Below are 18,864 nucleotides of genomic sequence, written 5' to 3'. Positions count from 1 at the left end.
CAGCTGAGCATCAGATTAATGCTGCAACTCTATGGGACCATGTGATTAAGAAAGCCATCATTGATTTGACATCTTTCCTCTGAATAGGCTTCATGATTCATACAGAAAACAAGCAGTAGTGTTGTCAGGCCTGGAGGCAAAAGATTCAAATACTAAACTGCTAAATGCTAAATTACATTTTTTTTTTTTTAATAATAAAAGCAAGAATATTAAAAAAAAAAAAAAAAAAAGACCCTTGGGTCAATTTACCTCTCATTCTGATCACACGTTAAAGTCCTCAAAAATAACATGCTGTAGTTGATCAAACATCTTAACCCTCCTGTTGTCCTCATTTATGGGCACCAAAAAATATTGTTTCCTTGTCTGAAAAAAATCCAAAAAATCAGCAAAAAATTTCCCCAAATTTCTGAAAATTTGCAAAACCTTCAGGAAGAAATTCCAATAATTCCTTAAAAGTTTCCCTTACAAGTTTATTTTAAAAAATCCCCCAAATTTGGCAAGTAAATTCTCGTAAATATTCTCAAAAAATGAGTATTAATCTTCCAAAAAAATCCCCAAAATATCTAAAATGATTCCATATATATCAGTAAAACTTCTAATATTTTCTTTAAGAACATTCACATAAAAATCAACCAAAAGCCAGTGAAATTCACTGGATTTTGGTAGATTTTTTATGTGAATGTTCTTAAGAAATATTTTTAACGTTTCTTTTTTTTCCATCAAAAAATGTTCAAAGATTTCCCAAAAATGTTGAAAATGTGGACATCAGAAGTTTCACTGTGAATTTTTTTCCCAACATTGTCAAACTTTAAAACGGAGTCAATTTGACCAGCAGGACGACACAAGGGTTAAGAAAGCCATCATTGATTTGACAGCTTTCCTCTGAATAGGCTGCATGATTAATACAAAAACAAGCAGTAGAGAAAAGATTCAAATGCTAAATTATGTTGGTTGTTTTTATATAAAAATAGGAAAATTAAAAAATACCCTCAGGTCTATTTACCTGTCATTCTGATCACATGTTAAAGCCCTCAGAAATAACATGCTATAGTTGATCAAACATGCCAAAATATTATTTTACTGCAAGTAAAAGTCTGATATGTTTACTGAAGTCCAAATATTTCTCACTGTTTTTATGAGAAAGATTTCCCATAATTCCATATAGAACATAACATCTCTAATCATTAAAGTAATAAAACCTGGCATCAGGTAGTCAAGTAGCGGTAAATACACATTTTATAGTCAAATGAGTTATCATTTGGGCGTGATTCGATTTTTCTCTATTTTTGTCAGCTACAAATGGGCAGATTTGGTTCATTTATTATTAGTTATATTTATGTGGAGTATTGTGTCACTGTAATTTATGGTTGATTTTTTCCTGCTCACCAGAATCTGCATCACTTCTGGACTATTTAAAGAGTCTGTCACTCTAATTACTATGAAATAAAATGTACTAAAACAAACTTTTCCAAGGCACACCTTGCACACATTAAACAGCTATGTAAATAGGAGGCACACAGTTTGAGAATGAGAAAATGAGCATCTTTCCTTTGCCTAGAGCTCTGTGTCACATTTTATATTATCTTCACTATGAAACAACAATTATGTGCTTCTAATCTAAATATCTCTGTCATGGTAAGGCCACAGCGTTTCTAAATGCTCTGGACTGAGTTAGGCTTGCAGTTGGGATAGATAGATAGATAGATAGACAGACGATAGATAGATAGATAGATAGATAGATAGATAGATAGATAGATAGATAGATAGATAGATAGATAGATAGATAGATAGATAGATAGATAGATACTTTATTAATTCTAGTGTTCAGCAGCTTACATTCTACAACATAAAATAACAAAAAGGTTAGTAACATTAACATTAAAGGTTAGTATATACTCTGAAAATCTTGCTGTACAATAATATGCTTTAACCACCCTGTTGTCTTCATTTACGGGCACCAAAAAATATTGTTCCTTTCTCTGGAAAAAAAAATCCAAAAATTCAGCAAAACTAAATTCCCCAAATTTATAAAAAATTAACAAAATCTTCAGGAAGAAAATTCCAAAAATTCCTTAAAAGTTTCCATTAAAAGTTTAATGTAAAAACATCTCCAATAAAAATTTAAAAAATTAAAAATACAAATTGTACATATTTTCAAAAAATGAATAAAAACTTTCCAAAAAGCATGCTAAAAATATCTAAAGTGATTCCATATATATCAGTCAAAGTTCTAATGTTTCTTTAAGAACATTTAGAAAAAAAAGAGTTTTTTTTGGAATGTTCTTAAAGAAACTTTTTTTTAACATTTCTTTTTTTCCATCATAAAATGTTCAAAAATCTCCTAAAAATGTTGAAAACGTGGAAGTTTTCACTGTGAAAAAATATTTTTTCCCCCACATTTTAATATTAGTAGTAGTATAGTTAATATTCATTATGCAGTATTTACACATTTCAAGGCATGGTGATTTAAAGTGAATTTAGTGATTTAAAATGACTTTGACAGGTAGTAGGAAAACACTACTACTTGTGGTAGTAAATTTAAAGTTTTAATAATACGGTGATATTTATTTTCTTTTTTGTGTGTGTAAATAGTCTCCGGAGAGGTCACACACGACTTGTAGGCCACAGAGTTGCGGCAACACACGCTTTTCGACCTACAATAATTGCTTCGCGTTTCTTCCTAGCCCTTTGCGCTTGCCGTACTGCAGTATAAAAGCTCCTTGAACCGGAAGTCCCGCCCCTTTTCATCCCCTCTCCGGCAGGCTGAGTGAGTGTCACGTTTACACACAAACAAACTCCTGTTTTTATCATCATCCATCCTCTTTAACGACAACAATTACAACCAAATCTCTGCTAAATTATAATTATTCCATTTAGTAGCCGTATGATGAGATAACTATTTTATTTCTAACACTTTTTTCCCGGTGTTTTAACCGATAAACTGACTCCGTCTTTCTTCCGCAGCACTCAGTCCGCTGACACGGCGCCATGGTGAGGACTTTCTGATTTATGTACTCTTTATAACTACATATTTATGATGTATAAGGTCGTCTTGTGTGTACGGGCGTGATTTGACGTGAAATGTGGGTTTAGTAATTCATAAATAGGCGTCAGCTCCGGGTAAAGTGGTTAGCATTGGTTGTTAGCATTAGCAAAATGCTGCTTATGAGCAGACTGGGCCTCCGGAGACAGTCTGCTGCAGAGAACAGCAGGTTTAGAGACTGTAGATGTAGTATTAACACTGGATAGTGTGATGTCGAAGTTACCAACTGAAAAGTTGCCTGTAATGTTAGTTGTAGTGAAACCCTGCGTTTCTAACCTTCCGTTAGCCTGAGTGTCTGACATTAGCTCCAGTTAGCAGCCTCTGGTACAGGGTTTCTGCAGCAATGATAGTCATTAAATTGATTTTGTGAAAATTAAGGCCTTAAATGGCACTAAAAATCATTAAATTTGATTCTCATGTTTAGGAGACTGTAGCTGTGCTGTTATCATTAGATAGTGTGATGTTGAACTCAAAAGTTGCCTGTAACAGGGTTTCTGCAGAAATCAGCCAAATTTAATGTTTTTTAATGCTAGACTGTAAAAAATTTAATGACATGCCCATGAACACAGCAAATTACATGGGTTTGTTTTTTTTTGTAAAAGATGATTTTTATATGAGAACTGTCCCTACATTTCACTATTTCTGAATCCAGAAACCACCCCTGACCACCCACGGGTTGAGGTCATCCTCTGAATTCCATGTTTTCTAGCCATTTTTGCTGGAATTTGCATTTCCCAGTTCTCCTCCACTTTCCAAACACGCAGTTTTTGCCAATTGTACCCGACTGGCCGAAACAATTATTGCAATGCTTCGGCTTGTTTACGCAGATGCACATATCTGACAAATCGCAGGCTATAATTGTATATTATTGTGTAGTATTTTTCTTGAAAACCGCAGGAAGAATTTTTAATGCCACTGAGAATCAAATTTATTGATTTTTAATGCCATTTAAGGCCTTAACTTTTACAAAATCAAATATAATGACTTTTAATGCCCTGCAGAAACCCTGTGTAATGTTAGCTGCATTTGTTGTAAAACCCTGCGTTTCTAACCTTCCGTTAGTCTGACATTGGCTCCAGTTCGCGGCCTCGAATACAGAAACGTTTCTGCCTTCAGCAAGAAGTCCAAACATCTCAGGCTGATGTGCCCGGGATGCATTTCACAAACTTGCCAGAATAATGATGGACCAAGTGCTGGGTTTCGGTCTTTAAACAGAAACTTCAGTTCCACCGGTCCACTAACACAAACCTTCTGTTCATTAGCAATGATGCAAAGTTTGTAGCTCTAAACGGTGTCTAAAACCTCTATATCTGCTCTGTTTTGATTTGAAGCCTCGCAAGATTGAAGAAATCAAAGATTTCCTGCTGACAGCCAGGAGGAAGGATGCCAAGTGTGAGTTGAAATACAAACCGCCTCACCTTTTTCTACAGGTTGATCAGGATGTGATGAGATGTGGCGTGAACCCTCATGTTGTCCTGTGGGTCAACATTGACCCATTTTATACTTTGAAAATGTGGGCTAAAAAAAAATCGATTTTCACAGTGAAACTTCTGATGTCCACATTTTCAACATTTTTGGGAAATCTTAGAACATTTTTGGTGGAAGCAAAGAAATGTTAATGTTTCTTAGGAACATTCATAAAAAAATCAACCAAAATCCAGCGAATTTTGCTGGATTTTGGTTGATTTTTATGTGAATGTTCTTAAAGAAAATATTAGAAGTTTTACTGATATATGTGGAATCACTTTAGATATTTTTAGGATTTTTTTGGAAGATTTTTACTCATGTTTTGAAAATATATACAAGAATTTCCTTGCCAAATTGTGGTTTTTTTTTTTTTTTTTTTTTTTTTGTTTAAATAATTCTTTTAAGGGAAACTTTTAAGGAATTATTGGAATTTTCTTCCTGAAGGTTTTGCAAATTTTCAGAAATTTGGGAATTTTTTTGCTGATTTATTATTTTTTTCAGATGAGGAAACAATATTTTTTGGTGCCCGTAAATGACGGCAACAGGAGGGTTAAATAATGCTGTAAATCAGTCATTTAATTGGAGCTGGTTTACATTTTCATTAGTTGTTTATGCGTTCCTTTAATGCTACTCTGTGGTTCAGGCATGCATGCTGTAGTTTGGCTGTTTTTATTCCAGGTGAGTCTATCTGTTGAGTTGAATCTGATCCCAGATCTGTCCGTCTTCCTTTAGCCGTAAAGATCAAGAAGAACAAGGACAATGTGAAGTTCAAGGTGCGCTGCAGCAGATACCTGTACACTCTGGTCATCACAGACAAGGAGAAGGCTGAGAAGCTGAAGCAGTCCCTGCCACCAGGTCAGTAACACAAGACAGCTGAGACCCACAATAATGTAGGAACGCCAGCTAGTGACACATTCAGGGTTTCTGTTTCTACTCCACATAGTTTGAGTCTTTGTTCTTAAACAGAGTAAATCTCAGATTGGACTGATGTGAAGATGTTTGCGTCTTCGCTGGCTGTAATTAAAGATCCTGTGGACTTATGGACCGTTTGGGGCTCAGTGTTTTTGTGATTTATTTGAAACTGGTTCCTTAGTTCATAAAGCAACCAGTGAATGAGCACCAGAGAAGACAGAATCAGCCAATCAGCAACACGGGTGGGACTAACGCTGGAACTAAGGAGCATTGGATTTGACCACTTTTGATTAACAAATGTATTATTCTCAACATTACCAGACATTGTAGTTTATTTTTACGTAGCTCTGTTAGCATGGCCTCGTGTCAGTACTGACCTACGATGACATTAGATTCAGAAGAAAGGCTGTTCTCTTGTGAAAAGTTATGGAATATCAAGCAAGTCTCTCCCACATGGAAGCTGGTTAAAATGGAGGCAGTGTCAGAGTGAAGATAATACGTTTGTGTTGCCTGCAGAGGATGACTGTAGTTAGAGTAATTCACTTTAAAGGGAAGCAATGTACCAGCAATGAAAAACTTAAACTGATGTAAACAAGACCTGAGAACATTCATCTGCACTGCAGATGTCTGACGGTGTAGGAAATGAGTTCAGTGTTTACTGGGCCTCAGGAATACACTGAGTTGTTCTGAAGGAGATGCATAAACTGGTTGTTTCTAGTCTGAATGTGGCTTTAGAACAGAGGAGTGCAACGGGTTGAATATTAGGTCTGCATCTGCTGAGTTTAAAACATGTAGAACAGAACATCTCAGCGTTTAAAAGGGGAACTCAAGTAGAATACTGCAGAAATGACTTAAAATAATCCCATAATGCGTACCAAATATACCGACTATGGGACACGGTTCAGTTTGAAAATGACCAGTGGGGCTTTTGATACACAACAGGGTCCTAAAAACGACTTAAAACATCGAATTCCGTTTCTTCAAAAGTCTGAGGGTTTTCCGGCCTTAAATGACTTGGTTCATGAATATATTCTGTTTCTGTGCAGCTAGATGTTTGTATTGGGTCGTGGCCTGGAGGGAGATGTTAGCGGGATTGTTGCAGCACTCAGGTGGTTTTGTTCTGTGGAGTTCGTTATCATCTGTCCTGTTGAAGCTGCAGTAGTCAGGAAGTTTCTCAAAGTGCTGATTTTGAACTGCAATAAATGCATTTTAAATTGGGTAATTCATCCTTTCATTTCCTGCTGCCTGTATTTGAGGAATTCCATCAGAAGTAGTTTTTATTGTTAAAATTACTTTATAATAAATTGCCGGCGTAACTGCTCTGTGTTCCATCATACTTTAATATTGTGGCCAGTGTCACTGAAGCAGGTGTTGGATTTCCAGCTGTGGTGTTTAGAAGTGTAGACAGAAATGAATTGGTTTCCACCCTGATGTGGCTCCATTTAAGGCAGTGTTTGCAGTTTGTCTTCCAAATAAACTGATAGAATTATCTGGTGAAGGCATTTTTGTGTTAAAGATGACTTGTGAACTGTGGTGCTGCAGAGATGTGGCTGTTCAGAGTTTTAATTTGACCGAGGTCTTAGCAAAGCTGCTGCCCTGTTTTTAACTGTGGTGTTGTTATATTTTCCATTAACCAAGTCCAACAGTGAATACATATACATCGTTTAGGGCCTGAAATTGCTTCAAATCTGTTTTCCCTACTTTTGATGTGTACAGATTGTTCAGCTGATGGAGATAATTCAGAATAAAAAGTTTGGGGTAAAGTTGCCTGTCTGGAAAGCTGATGCAGATAAATTGGTCTGCAGAGACTGCTGATGGGACTACATTCAGTTGTTCTGGACTGATGGAGGATTAGTTTGCTGTGCTCTGGGTGGTTGTTGAAATTGAACCAGACCCTTCTGAAGCCTCATTTTTGGGTCAAAAGTGTAGAAATCATCGAGGAAGAGTAAAACTGAAACAACTGAAGCTAGTCTGTGGGGTTTAAGTGATCAATGAAGGCAAATGTTTGTAGTAGTTCTCTTGTTTTTACTAAGTATTAAGAACATATCCAGTGTTTGAATGGAAATATTTAAGAAATGAACACTGAAAGAATGTCTGGGGATAAAATGAGTGCCACTGTTGTAAGTGCTTTCTATGAATATCTTCTCACCTGTCTTTTTTTTTGACATTTTCTTTCAGGTCTGGCTGTGAAGGAGCTGAAGTAAATCCTTGATGTACAGATAATTGTAATAAAAATTTGGAAAAAAAACCACTTCATTTTACGTCTTGCGTTCTCTGTGCTCTCATGCTACGATTCAGAAATGTTCTCCTATAAAAAATAAATGATCATGTGTTAACAGGGTTGTCAGTAGCAGCACACAGATGACGTGGTGTTTGACAGCTTTCCACAAGATGTCAGATTTGAGCCATAGCAGGACCAAGAAGTGTATTAACCCTGGTGTCATCCTGCAGGTCAAAATTGACCTGTTCTAAAGTTTGAATATAAACAGAAGTTTTACTGATATATATGTGATCACTTTAGATATTTTTAGGATTTTTTGGAAGATTTTTACTCATTTTTAGAAACTAGAAGAATTTTCTTGCCAAATTTGGAGGATTTTTTTTAAATTAAAACTTAAGGAATTACTGGAATTTTCTTCCTGAAGGTTTTGCAAATTTTCAGAAATTTGGGGAATTTTTTTGCTGAATTTTTGATATTTTTCAGACAAGGAAACAATATTTTTTGGTGCCTGTAAATGAGGAAAACAGGAGGATTAAAAGCAAGTTGATGGAAGATCAACTCCAAACATGTTGGAGAAACATTTCCTTTAGCTAGACATCTTTAGCTTCTTGATGCTGTTTCAACCTGATGATCTGCATGAACATGAATGCCACATACATGTTGAAATGATATAAAGTGAGATTAAATGTTCATGACTGGTAACAGATTTATCAGCTTTACTTGCACGTCTGCCAAATTATATATACACCATGCAGTTAAATTTAGTTTCTATGGGTCTAAATTCTCAAGTCCTGTGAGAAAAGGCACTGAACAGCCAATGATTCTGCTAGAGAAAGCACTTTTCAGCAGAGGGATGTGCGCTATACATTTTAATTTTATCTGTGGGAGGATATTGAGCAGCATTCTGTGGTTTGATTATAAGTAGTTACTGAAGAGCAATATTTCCAGATATACAGACTTACATACAAGTGTGAAATATTTAGCTGGGTTTAGTTGAATCTCATGAGGCTGCACAGTGGTGTAGTGGTTAGCACTTTCGCCTTGCAGCGAGAAGATCCCTGGTTCGCGTCCCGGCTTTCCCGGGATCTTTCTGCATGGAGTTTGCATGTTCTCCCTGTGCATGCGTGGGTTTTCTCCGGGTACTCCGGCTTCCTCCCACAGTCCAAAAATATGCTGAGGTTAATTGATCATTCTAAAGTGCCCGTAGGTGTGAATGTGAGAGTGATTGTTTGTCTCTGTATGTAGCCCTGTGACAGACTGGTGACCTGTCTAGGGTGTCCCCTGCCTTCACCTGAGTCAGCTGGGATAGACTCCAGCCCCCCCATGACCCTAGTGAGGATTAAGCGGTGTATAGATAATGGATGGATGGATAGTTGAATCTCTTGCACAGATTCTTACGTATTATAGAGATGAAACCTGCTTCAGAGGTTGGATGGACACAGTGATGTCTAAACTATAGCGTCTGTAGAAAATATTCACCTCCATTCAAAGTTTCCCCATCTGGGACTGTGATTACCACGTTAGAACATTCACCTTATTGTCTTTAACTGGTCACTGGTTCCTACACTTTGCTTTAGGCTCTGTGTAATAGCCCTAATTGACCACTAGGTGGCAGTGCACTACCTAATTCCACAAAGACTCGCTCAACGACATGTAAATAATAAACTCTGTTAACCAGACCCCCCCCCCCCCCACCCAGTGAATAATCGGGATTATTTGGCAGTTTTACTCCAACCAGGCACACACTGACGTTTGAAGCGTATGTGCGCGCCCCCGCGTCTCCTCGTGTCCTGAGTCTACTACCAGTGCGCGCCCCCGCCGCTCGCCGTGGAAGCAGTTGTCGCTCGGATCGAGTCTGCAGGTCCACGGACACGGAGCCATGGACGCACACTGATCACCGGAGCTCACTTCTACTGCAGCACCAGCGGGATTTACCGCATGTTTTTTAGGTTTTATTCTTTCTGTTTTGGTTTTCCTCTCATGTGTGGCCGGATTGTGTGTTGTTTTTCCAGCTACACACACACACACACACACACACACACACACACACACACACACACACGCACACACACCGAGCATGCTTTTATCGTTGCCTTTATTTGATGTGAGACTTGACTGAAAAAGATTCTCCAGATCCGAAGCTGCAGAGGCTGATTCCAGGCTGGAGAAGAACTTTTTCTCCGGGGCAGGGATGTCTTCGGCTCGGGTGGATTACATCGCGCCCTGGTGGACTTACTGGCTGCACAATTTCCCTCACATCAACCTGAGGTTCCAGCCCGCCGACAACAGCTTCCAGCCTGGAGATGAGAACTACCAGCAGGTCAGTGGAGGACCATGAGGGCCAGTTAGAGACGCATAGAACTGGGCCAGAATGAGCCTGTGAGGGCTGTGCAGTGAGTTTATGATCCAACTGTGGCACAAAATCTCTCTTTTTATTCTAATAATGAGAATAATTTAACATGGCTTATAACATGAGGTGTGTATTGCCTTCAAAATAAGATTACATTATGCAAAATTGATGCCAAAAGTGGCTCATAATGTCTCCAAATGTCCTCCAGCCCTTAAGTGATGACTGCCTTCAAGCCATTCATTTGGTGACTCTTCTCTGCAAAAATCCCATTGCAGCTTCAAGTCACATTCTTTTATTTTCTTACTCTCAAGCAGCATCTCATGCATTTGGTTTGCCATTAAAGCCAGAGCGTGCACATCTCCCCAAATCCTGCTCTCAGTGGGGCCTGGCAGTCTTTTTCATTCATTTTTAAGTGGGACAAATCATTTGTTTTTGTGTGTCGGAGAGGAAGAGAGTGAGAGAGGGTGAGGAAGCACACTTGTGAGAGAGTGTTGGCATAGTTGTGTGACACCCATGGGAGTCACAGTGATTCCTATCCCAGCTCCAGAGGCGGTGACAGGGCCATTTCACCGCTTTGAAGTGGGTTGGGATCGACTGTTGGATGACTAATGACCTGCTTGCCAACGCATGTCAAGTTGTGTGAATGTTTCAGGGTTTCACTGTTTAATTTTTCAAGGTTATAGCTCAGATTCAGTCTGGTTCTTTGTATCCTGCTGAGGAAAAGCAGTATTTAGGTTCATCGCTCGCAGCAATTCGGCATGGTGGTGTCCAGACTGAGGTCAGGGGTCCAATAGAGCCTGAGAGGCTCTTAAGGATGTTCAAGTGTTTGATTTCAGAAGTGAAACAGCAGCAAGAGGATAATCACGAGTAAAGGGAATCACAGCTGCATGTAGTTGATGCTTGTGTTGTCTTTTGTGGAAGTAAAACCTGAACTAGAAACCAGAACAGTGTAGATTTAAAGTGGCTATCAGCTGATCACTAGAATAACTGTACCTTAAAGGATGCTTGTTGCCACAAACTCATACAAAAAGACTTTAAATGACCGCCTGAGTTTGCAGTTTCCCTCTGTTTACTGTTCATCAACACAAAGGTGAAGTTCGCAGTTTGACTGGTGAACATAAAGGAGCATGTAGCAGTTGAAGACCCAATTATTTACATCTCAAGTTGGAGGGGACCATAAAATGGAGCTAAAAGTGGAGTGAAATTGGACTTACTTCCTTAGGTTGGGCAAACTGATGCAACATTAGCAAGTTTATATTTTTACCACTTTGTATCATTAAGGCAAACTTGTTAACCAACAGCTGTCTGTCTGATAGGAGCAACACAAGCATTCATTTTCAGTCATGTTTACAGTCAGTATTCATTCGAGTTTTGGCTCTGTTTTGGTCTCAACCATAGATTGTATATCAAAATGGATGAACCCTCGATGGAAAGATTTCCTTGAAAGTGTTTTCTAAGGTCAAGAGTGGGTCACAAAGTACTAAAATGGCAAAACAAGACACTAACGCTCAGCTAAGCGAAGAAGTAGCGTATAAGTGGAGCTAACGCAAGCCTTGCAAGCATCTCTGGGCCATGGACTATCCTATCAAAGCAGCCACTTCCTTAATTATGCATCATTTTAAGCCGTACTACAATTAGAACAGGTGACTTCTATTAAAATTCACCCTCTACTCTTTTGTTCTGAACAGAGGAACTAGCTGTAGAGACCAAAATTGGGTTTATGTTCTAGGTTGTAAACATGTTTATTTCTGCTGTAAAGTTGGACATTTTACCATGGGGGTCTATGGGGATCAACTCGCTTTTGGAGCAGCCTCAAGTGGCCGTTTAAGGAACTGCACTTCCTTGTTGACTTTATTTTCATGACCAGAAGTTGCTGCTTGGTTCCAACCAACCTCTTGAAGAAACGTCCAACCCTTTAGCTGCTAGCCTGACTCCTTGGATGTAGACCTGCCATTTCCACCACGACATTCTCCTGGTTTTCATAATCTCATGAAAATGGCCAGTTTTGACAAAGGTTTGGAATGTACAATGAGGCAACCCTACTTGTATTTTGTGTGAATTAGCCTCATTAATTATTTCTGGAGTTATTTCTGGACATTTTTGGCTTCATTTTGACAGACAGTAGTGAAAATGACTGGGATTGCAGAGGACAGGAATGTGCCCATGTGGTATACACCCTAACCACTCTGCTAATAGGTCACTACAGATTATTCATTTTAATGACAGCGTTCGCCTCACTGTGTCCAAATGTTCCACCTAAACAAGTCCCTACCCCCACATACAATTTGTAGGGCCATTGTCGCAGCATCCTCGACTCACAGCCGCCGAGACAAATGTGATTGGTTCAAAGAAATACAAAGAGGCCGGAGCATTTGTCCCCTCATACAGAACGAGAATGGGTCCAATCTGACCATTCTCCTGTGCTGACACAGTGCTGTAGAGATAGGTGTGAGGCTGTTTAGCTGTTAAATGCTCCTCTGCGATCAACAGCCAATCGCTGATAGTGTCTGCCTGCCATTTGGTGCAGGTACAGAACATTAGCCACAAAGATTCTAAGCTGAGGGACTGAAAAAATAGACTGACTAAGGCCTCAATGCACCAATACACCGAGTGCTAACTTTTGACTTTATCTCTTCACCAGCAATAGTCCTGATGAATTCCTGCTGCACAAACTGTCAGATGACAGCAGCTCAGTTGGATTGATGTTGTAGGGGTAATAGAGAAGAGACATTGAGGCAAAAGGGAGAAGAGAGGGAGGTTTTGTTGTCTTCTCTGGCTGCCAGTTTCCATTCGCAGTTACACTGTGGAGTCCAGTCAGGGCCGTGGGGTGTAGGAAGGCAGCGTGGTGAGCCTCAGCAGGTGATACACACTTCCCTCTAAGAAACCTGTCAACCACGTGGCCAGTAAGTCAGTCTGTGATGGGAAATCCCTCAACCATCAACCACTCTGTATGACTTATGCTTCTCCCACTTCCTTTTATCTGACAGAACCACGCTCCTGCTCTCTTTTGTTTTCTGTGCATCAGGGCTTTAATGCTCCCACTTCGTAGAACAATTTACCATAAAGCACCACAGCTAATGACACAATTTCCAGCTGATGCAAGGCTATTTAGTCCATTGCATTTCTTGTCCTTTGTGGGCCGTCAAGCCCCATTCTGCTGTTTTGACTGCATTAGTAGTAGCGATAATGTGCTGTGTACACAATCACGGGGTGCAGAGCTGGGAATCCAGGTATATGCTGATCTTGGACGTCCTTGCATAGTTGTCAAGTCGTGAATCATGCTTGAATTTTGGAGGGACAGCATGCTAATGAAGTAACTCATATCAGTATAATTAATTGATGTGGCAGATGTCAGTAGTAGCACTTGGAAGCTGTAAAAGCATGTAAGCAGCCTGCGTTTTTGTGAACTGGCTTGTAGTGTCTTGTTTTATAACTCCTAAAAGCATTAAACTGTGGGATTAATGAAAAATTTATTCACTTTGTTTCTGCTCCAGGGGGACCGACTGCATTGCAGCTGATATTTTGCAATCTTTAACAGTAAGGAACTCAGCTTAATGGAGGAAAAATTGAGCCTGCATTGTCGAGTCCATTCTTTTGTAAAGGAAATGCTGAATCGATGTTTGTTTGGCTCCTATTGTGAATACTATTGAGCAGTTGAGCCATGCCTTTAACCCAGGCCATATGCTTTGTCAGAAGAACTGTAATTGGCTGGGCCGAGTGTGGGCAATCACAGTGGAGTCCTCTCTGGGCTGTGGGCCACTGAATGTGATGGAATGTACGGAGTGGAGATCTTCACTGTTCTTTGTCTGCATGTGAGTAGAGTGCTGTAGTAGGTTCCTCTCTCTGCTGTTGTCAGTAAAGGAATGCCTGTCAGCTGAATCATCTGCCTGCAGTTTCTCCCTAATTTCTGTCTTCTGACAATAATCAAGCTATTCTTTTTTTACTCTTACACGAGTCATATTTTGGAAAATCTCATCAAGTGCTGCAATAAACTGCAGAGTTAAGGGTTGAGTGTGCTAGAAAATGATGTATGACTTGTTCACTGCCTTTAAAAGCAGAAGTGTTTAGACCTTTTAACCTCCACCCACCTGGCCAATTGCTGCCATGAAGTGGGTTTGATTGTTGAACTGGCTGATCTACTGCAAAATCCAACACGGTTTTAAGCATTTTGACCTCAGGACTAAACTCACATCCCTGCATTGCTGGTGATTATTTTGGCCAACACTTTCTCCTGAGCTCCTATACGACTAAACTGCATTCTCATTTATGCTTTGAAAGAATGTTAACTTAATTTTGAAACCAGATTTTTCCCTTGTGATGTGGTAGGACAGGCTTGTAGTTAGAAAGAGCCACAAAGTTCACTTAAAGAGGCAGAAGCAGAGAGTCAAGATGTACTTTCTGCATCTGCAAACATGCATGTCCTCAAGGAAGTACAGTGAAGGGGTAATCGCCCTGTACATACACGGAAGGTTTTACCTATGTACTCTGCACATGTTCATTATTACTTATCTTGTACACTATTCCCCTTTGTAGTGTAGTTTGCAAATACTGGGTTGCACATGTACTAGTGGAGATTATGTCATTTCTGTCACGCAGACCCTTGGGGACTCTTGTATATCTACTGACAACGAAGGTCTGTCACTTCCATGCTTCCCATTCACCGTCTATGTAAGCCACCCTGCAGTGGAGTCTAGTAGTGTTTCATTTCCTGCTCATCTTCTGCATAAAGTTGAGATCTCTGCTACTTTATTCTAATGTGAGGACATCGAGAATGGCCCGACATTGCTGGGAACTTTGGAAAAACTTTTAAACTAGCCGTTATTGATCCATAAAGAAGATGAATTTAAAAACTTTATAACTCATTTCTCACCTCAAATGTCTTGAGAAGCACATTTTTCTGAACTGTGTTTGACCAGGCAACCTCCAATCGTCATCCAATGAGTGTTCATGGCAGTAGGAGGGTGAAGCCTGTATAGATTCCTTCAGAAGAGTAGCTGTCAATTATTTGTTGAACGCTGGTGAGACTTAAGTCCATCAAGTGTTGAATGTTGGGAAGCAGAACAATCCCTTATGCCTTCTGTGAACACCTGTCTGGCCTAAGTCAGCAACTGTACACTACTATTCAACAGTTTGGGGTCACCCAGACAATTTCATGTTTTCTATGAAAACTCCCACTTTTATCCATGTGCTAACATAACTGTACAAGGGTTTTCTAATCATCAATGAGCCTTTCAACACCATTAGCTAACACAATGTAGCATTAGAACACAGGAGTGATGGTTGCTGGAAATGTTCCTCTGTACCCCTATGGAGATATTCCATTAAAAATCAGCTGTTTCCAGCTACAATAGTCATTTACCACATTAACAATGTCTACACTGGATTTATCATTCATTTCATGTTATCTTCATTGAAAAAAAATGCTTTTCTTTAAAAGATAAGAACATTTCTAAGTGACTCTAAACCTTTGAATGGTAGTGTACTTTCAGACAGGAGACCAAGGTTTGAGATTCTAGTGAGACTACTGTTCGTACACTCAAGTTTTGTTTTCACCTGTTTAGTTTTGGTTTTCTATGACTGTTTGGTTTGGTTTAGAAATATGCTTTGTTTGACTCTTTCACATCTACAACCACTTGTTGGAAGCTTGGTTAAGTTTAGGCACCAAAACTGTGCAGCAGGTTTAGGAAAACAGCATGGTTTGTGTTAAAATGCAACCCGTTCACAACATCTTTAAAGCTTCTCCTCCATTTCCTGTGTTTTCAGGGTGATGAGTCCAGTTCTGTCTAATTTATGATCGGTTGACAGTGAAGCAATAAAATATATGGCAAAGTAGGGCTGGGCAATAAATCGATTTTATCGATTAATTCTAGTTTGTACTTAATGTCGATTTGTTTTTATGAAAATCGATTTTCTCATCAACGTCCGCCACCAACGCCTTCCCGCTGGGCTCCCGTAGTTCAGAGTGCGCCCCCCTCCCCCGCCACGCTTGATACACAAACAACATGGCGGCGAGCGGTGCAGATCTAAAGGTACGTGTCCACTAGATGCTATTTTCCTGCACGGCAACACACCACATCTGAAAATCACACGGACAGCGGGTGGTCACTAGCGGACCACAACATGGTCACATGACAGCACTGACCAACAGCAGGCTGCTACGTGGTCACATGACCGAGCTTTCAGCTGGACAGTCCTGCAGACAAGCCGGATAAATACAGCGGCTCGGCCGTAAACTTTCCTCTTGTTTCAAAAACACGTCAGCGAAAAGTATTTCTGAAAGCATTCGAGGCAGAAATAATCTGTGCAGCAGCTGAATCTGTCCTCGTTTTAGGTCACCGACGCCTAGTTTAGAAGTTTGAGGACAGTTTCACGATGCGTGGGATCTCCGCACGCCTCACTGAATTTGCATAAAGTAGAAGTCCAGTCTACACTCTAAACACACTGGATCACAGCTGGAAACGCACCGCAACAGGACCAGCATGCCACATGCAGCGCATTTCCAGCTGCGATCCGGTGTGTTTACCTGGAGAGGGCTGCAGCTCATTTGCATAAAGTAGACTGGACTTCCGGGTGCAGAGATTAGGTAGGGGATAAAATAAAAAAAATCGGATAAATCGTGATTCGGGATTTTTTGTGAAAAAATCTGAGATTTTTTTTTAGACCATATCGCCCAGCCCTATGGCAAAGATATGATGATTAGAAACGTACTTGAGTCACCAGCAAAAGAAATCCGGCAGAAAATGTGTTTCCCCCCAAATGTAATTGAGAATGCAGTTTAGTTGTATGGAACGTTATTTTTTGGAGACGGGAGACGATCTGCTGATGTTCTCAGCAGCGACTCCGTGCTTCTCAGCCAGGACTGTCTGGAAATATACTTCTCAGCTCCATGTCATCCTGTCCCGAGGCCTGGAGGATATAAAAGAGGGCGAAAACTGAAAAAGATTGCCCAAAAATAGGACGTAGAGAGGCCTAGTTTTTCCTATTTGTGTGTGTGTGTAGGTCAGCAAGTCCTCATCCATCTGACTTCTTCTTTCTCTCTCCATTTCCTGCTTTGTGACCCATGTTTGTGCCAAACACTCCATGTCGATCACGTCCGGCTACAGCTGTCCAGCCGATGCTACTGAAGCAACGTTTCTGTTACTGAGTCCCTGATTAGCTAAACAGTAAAACATAACACTGAGATTAAAGGTGTCCGTGCTTCTGTATGTTTAGCCAGTGTGCTATTATCAGTGCCAATTACACAGACAGGAAATTACAAATGAGGCTGCTGCTTCCTAAAGTAATTAACTCAGGCATCACTTGAAATAATCCTGAGTTTGACTTGGTCTTCAGAGACTCCAGGAAGTCACTCATAGCTTGTTCTCTGTGAGCGCTCCCTATTTTCCTGTTATCAGCTCTTATTCATAGAGTAATGACTGTGATTATGGTGGATGCATGCTCAGCTCGGCATAGAAAATAGCATAAAATGTATGTTGTTGCTGCAGATAAATCAGTGTGTGTTGTCAGGGAGCTGCTGCAGTGCAACATGACGTCCTCTGCATTAGACAGAGTCGTGAAGAAGTTTTTTGGATTTTAACCCTCGTGTCGTCCTGCGAGTCAAAATTGACCCGTTTTAAATTGACTCGTTTTAAAGTTTGAAAATGTGGGGAAAAAAATATTTTCACAGTGAAACTTCTGATGTCCACATTTTTGGGAAATCTTTGAACATTTTTTGGTGGAAAAAAAGAAATGTTAAAAATGTTTAAGAACATTCACAAAAAATCAACCAAAAACCAACAAAATTCGCTGGATTTTGTTTGTTTTTATGTGAATGTTCTTAAAGACAATATTAGAAGTTTTACTGATATATATATGTAATCACTTCAGATATTTTTAGGGGTTCCTTTGGAAAATGTTTACTCCTTTTTTAAAAATGTTTACAAGAATTTTCTTGCCAAATTTGGGGGAGTTTTTAAAATCAAACTTTTAAGGGAAACTTTTAAGGAATTATTGGAATTTTCTTCCTAAAGGTTTTTCAAATTGTCAGAAATTTGGGGAATTTTTTTGCTGAATTTTTGGATTTTTTTCAGACAGGGAAAGAGTATTTTTTGGTGCCTGTAAATGAGGACAACAGGAGAGTTAAGGTAGAGATTTATTTATTTGTTTGTCCTTTTGCCTGTTCCAACTTAGAACCACTCAACTTTATGGCACTGGCAGCATTAGATAACCTGTAATTGCACAAATAAATCATTACCTTTACCTGTACATAATTACACATGATTTGAAATAATTTGTCTTTCCCAGAGCAACGGCAGAACAAAGAGTTTTTGCCAAACAGCAGCACAGTTTGTTCTTGGCAAAGCAACACGTCTCACCACTGATCACTTTTAATTTTCACCTGAGAGAAGTCTCCATAGAAAGCTTTTATCTTGTTATCACCATGGCTGAGAATGAAAGGGGATAAACCAACAAACCACAGACATGCTATTCAATTACAAACACTCATAAGACACTCAGTCTTTCTGTCTCACCGGCTTCTCTTATAGGGATTCTCTGAGAAAAGTGTTTCACCCAGATGCATGCAAACAGCCTAGTTTTTCAGACCTTTCAGGGTTTTCTCTCTTGTTGTCACTGTGTTTCTAGATATATATTTTTTATTTTTGTCATTAATCAGCATTTTCTTCACCTTCCCATCTTTTTTCATTGATGTAAGACCTTGCAATGTGAATTTAAATGCATGCTCCGTTGTGTCAGAGCTGCTCATGTGTGGAAGACAGAATTTATGTGAAGTCAACTGAGGGTAAAGTATGTATTTTCCCACTTTAAGAATAAAAAAAACCTGTCATCCAAATGATGCACTTAGTTTCATTGTACTGCAGCCATGATTTCCTA

At 39.6% G+C, this 18,864-nt stretch overlaps 2 protein-coding genes across 5 annotated transcripts in view; both read left to right on the top strand.

Annotated features, from left to right (window-relative positions):
* Positions 1–2,696: 2,696 nt before the first annotated feature.
* Positions 2,697–7,673, top strand: rpl38 (ribosomal protein L38). Its single transcript, XM_023269276.3, has 5 exons — positions 2,697–2,767; positions 2,965–2,991; positions 4,375–4,435; positions 5,243–5,365; positions 7,601–7,673. The coding sequence occupies exons 2-5, from the start codon at positions 2,989–2,991 to the stop codon at positions 7,624–7,626; spliced, it is 213 nt and encodes a 70-aa protein (XP_023125044.1). The 5' UTR covers positions 2,697–2,767; positions 2,965–2,988; the 3' UTR covers positions 7,627–7,673.
* Positions 7,674–9,391: 1,718 nt separating this feature from the next.
* ttyh2 (tweety family member 2) overlaps positions 9,392–18,864 on the top strand; it is a 93,836-nt gene continuing 84,363 nt past the window's right edge. For 2 of the 4 annotated variants that reach the window (XM_035947697.2, XM_035947696.2), the window contains exon 1: positions 9,392–9,963. In XM_035947697.2, the coding sequence (XP_035803590.1) occupies positions 9,835–9,963 (129 nt within the window). In that variant the 5' untranslated portion in view covers positions 9,392–9,834. The remainder of the gene's footprint in view (positions 9,964–18,864) is intronic. The other 2 variants (XM_023269272.3, XM_023269273.3) reach the window with 2 other exon arrangements.

This window comes from Amphiprion ocellaris, chromosome 18 (assembly GCF_022539595.1).
Source record: "Amphiprion ocellaris isolate individual 3 ecotype Okinawa chromosome 18, ASM2253959v1, whole genome shotgun sequence".
NCBI classification, from domain to species: Eukaryota; Metazoa; Chordata; class Actinopteri; family Pomacentridae; genus Amphiprion; species Amphiprion ocellaris.
Note: the sequence above shows the minus strand (reverse complement) of the source record. Positions and strands in the feature narration are given on the sequence as shown.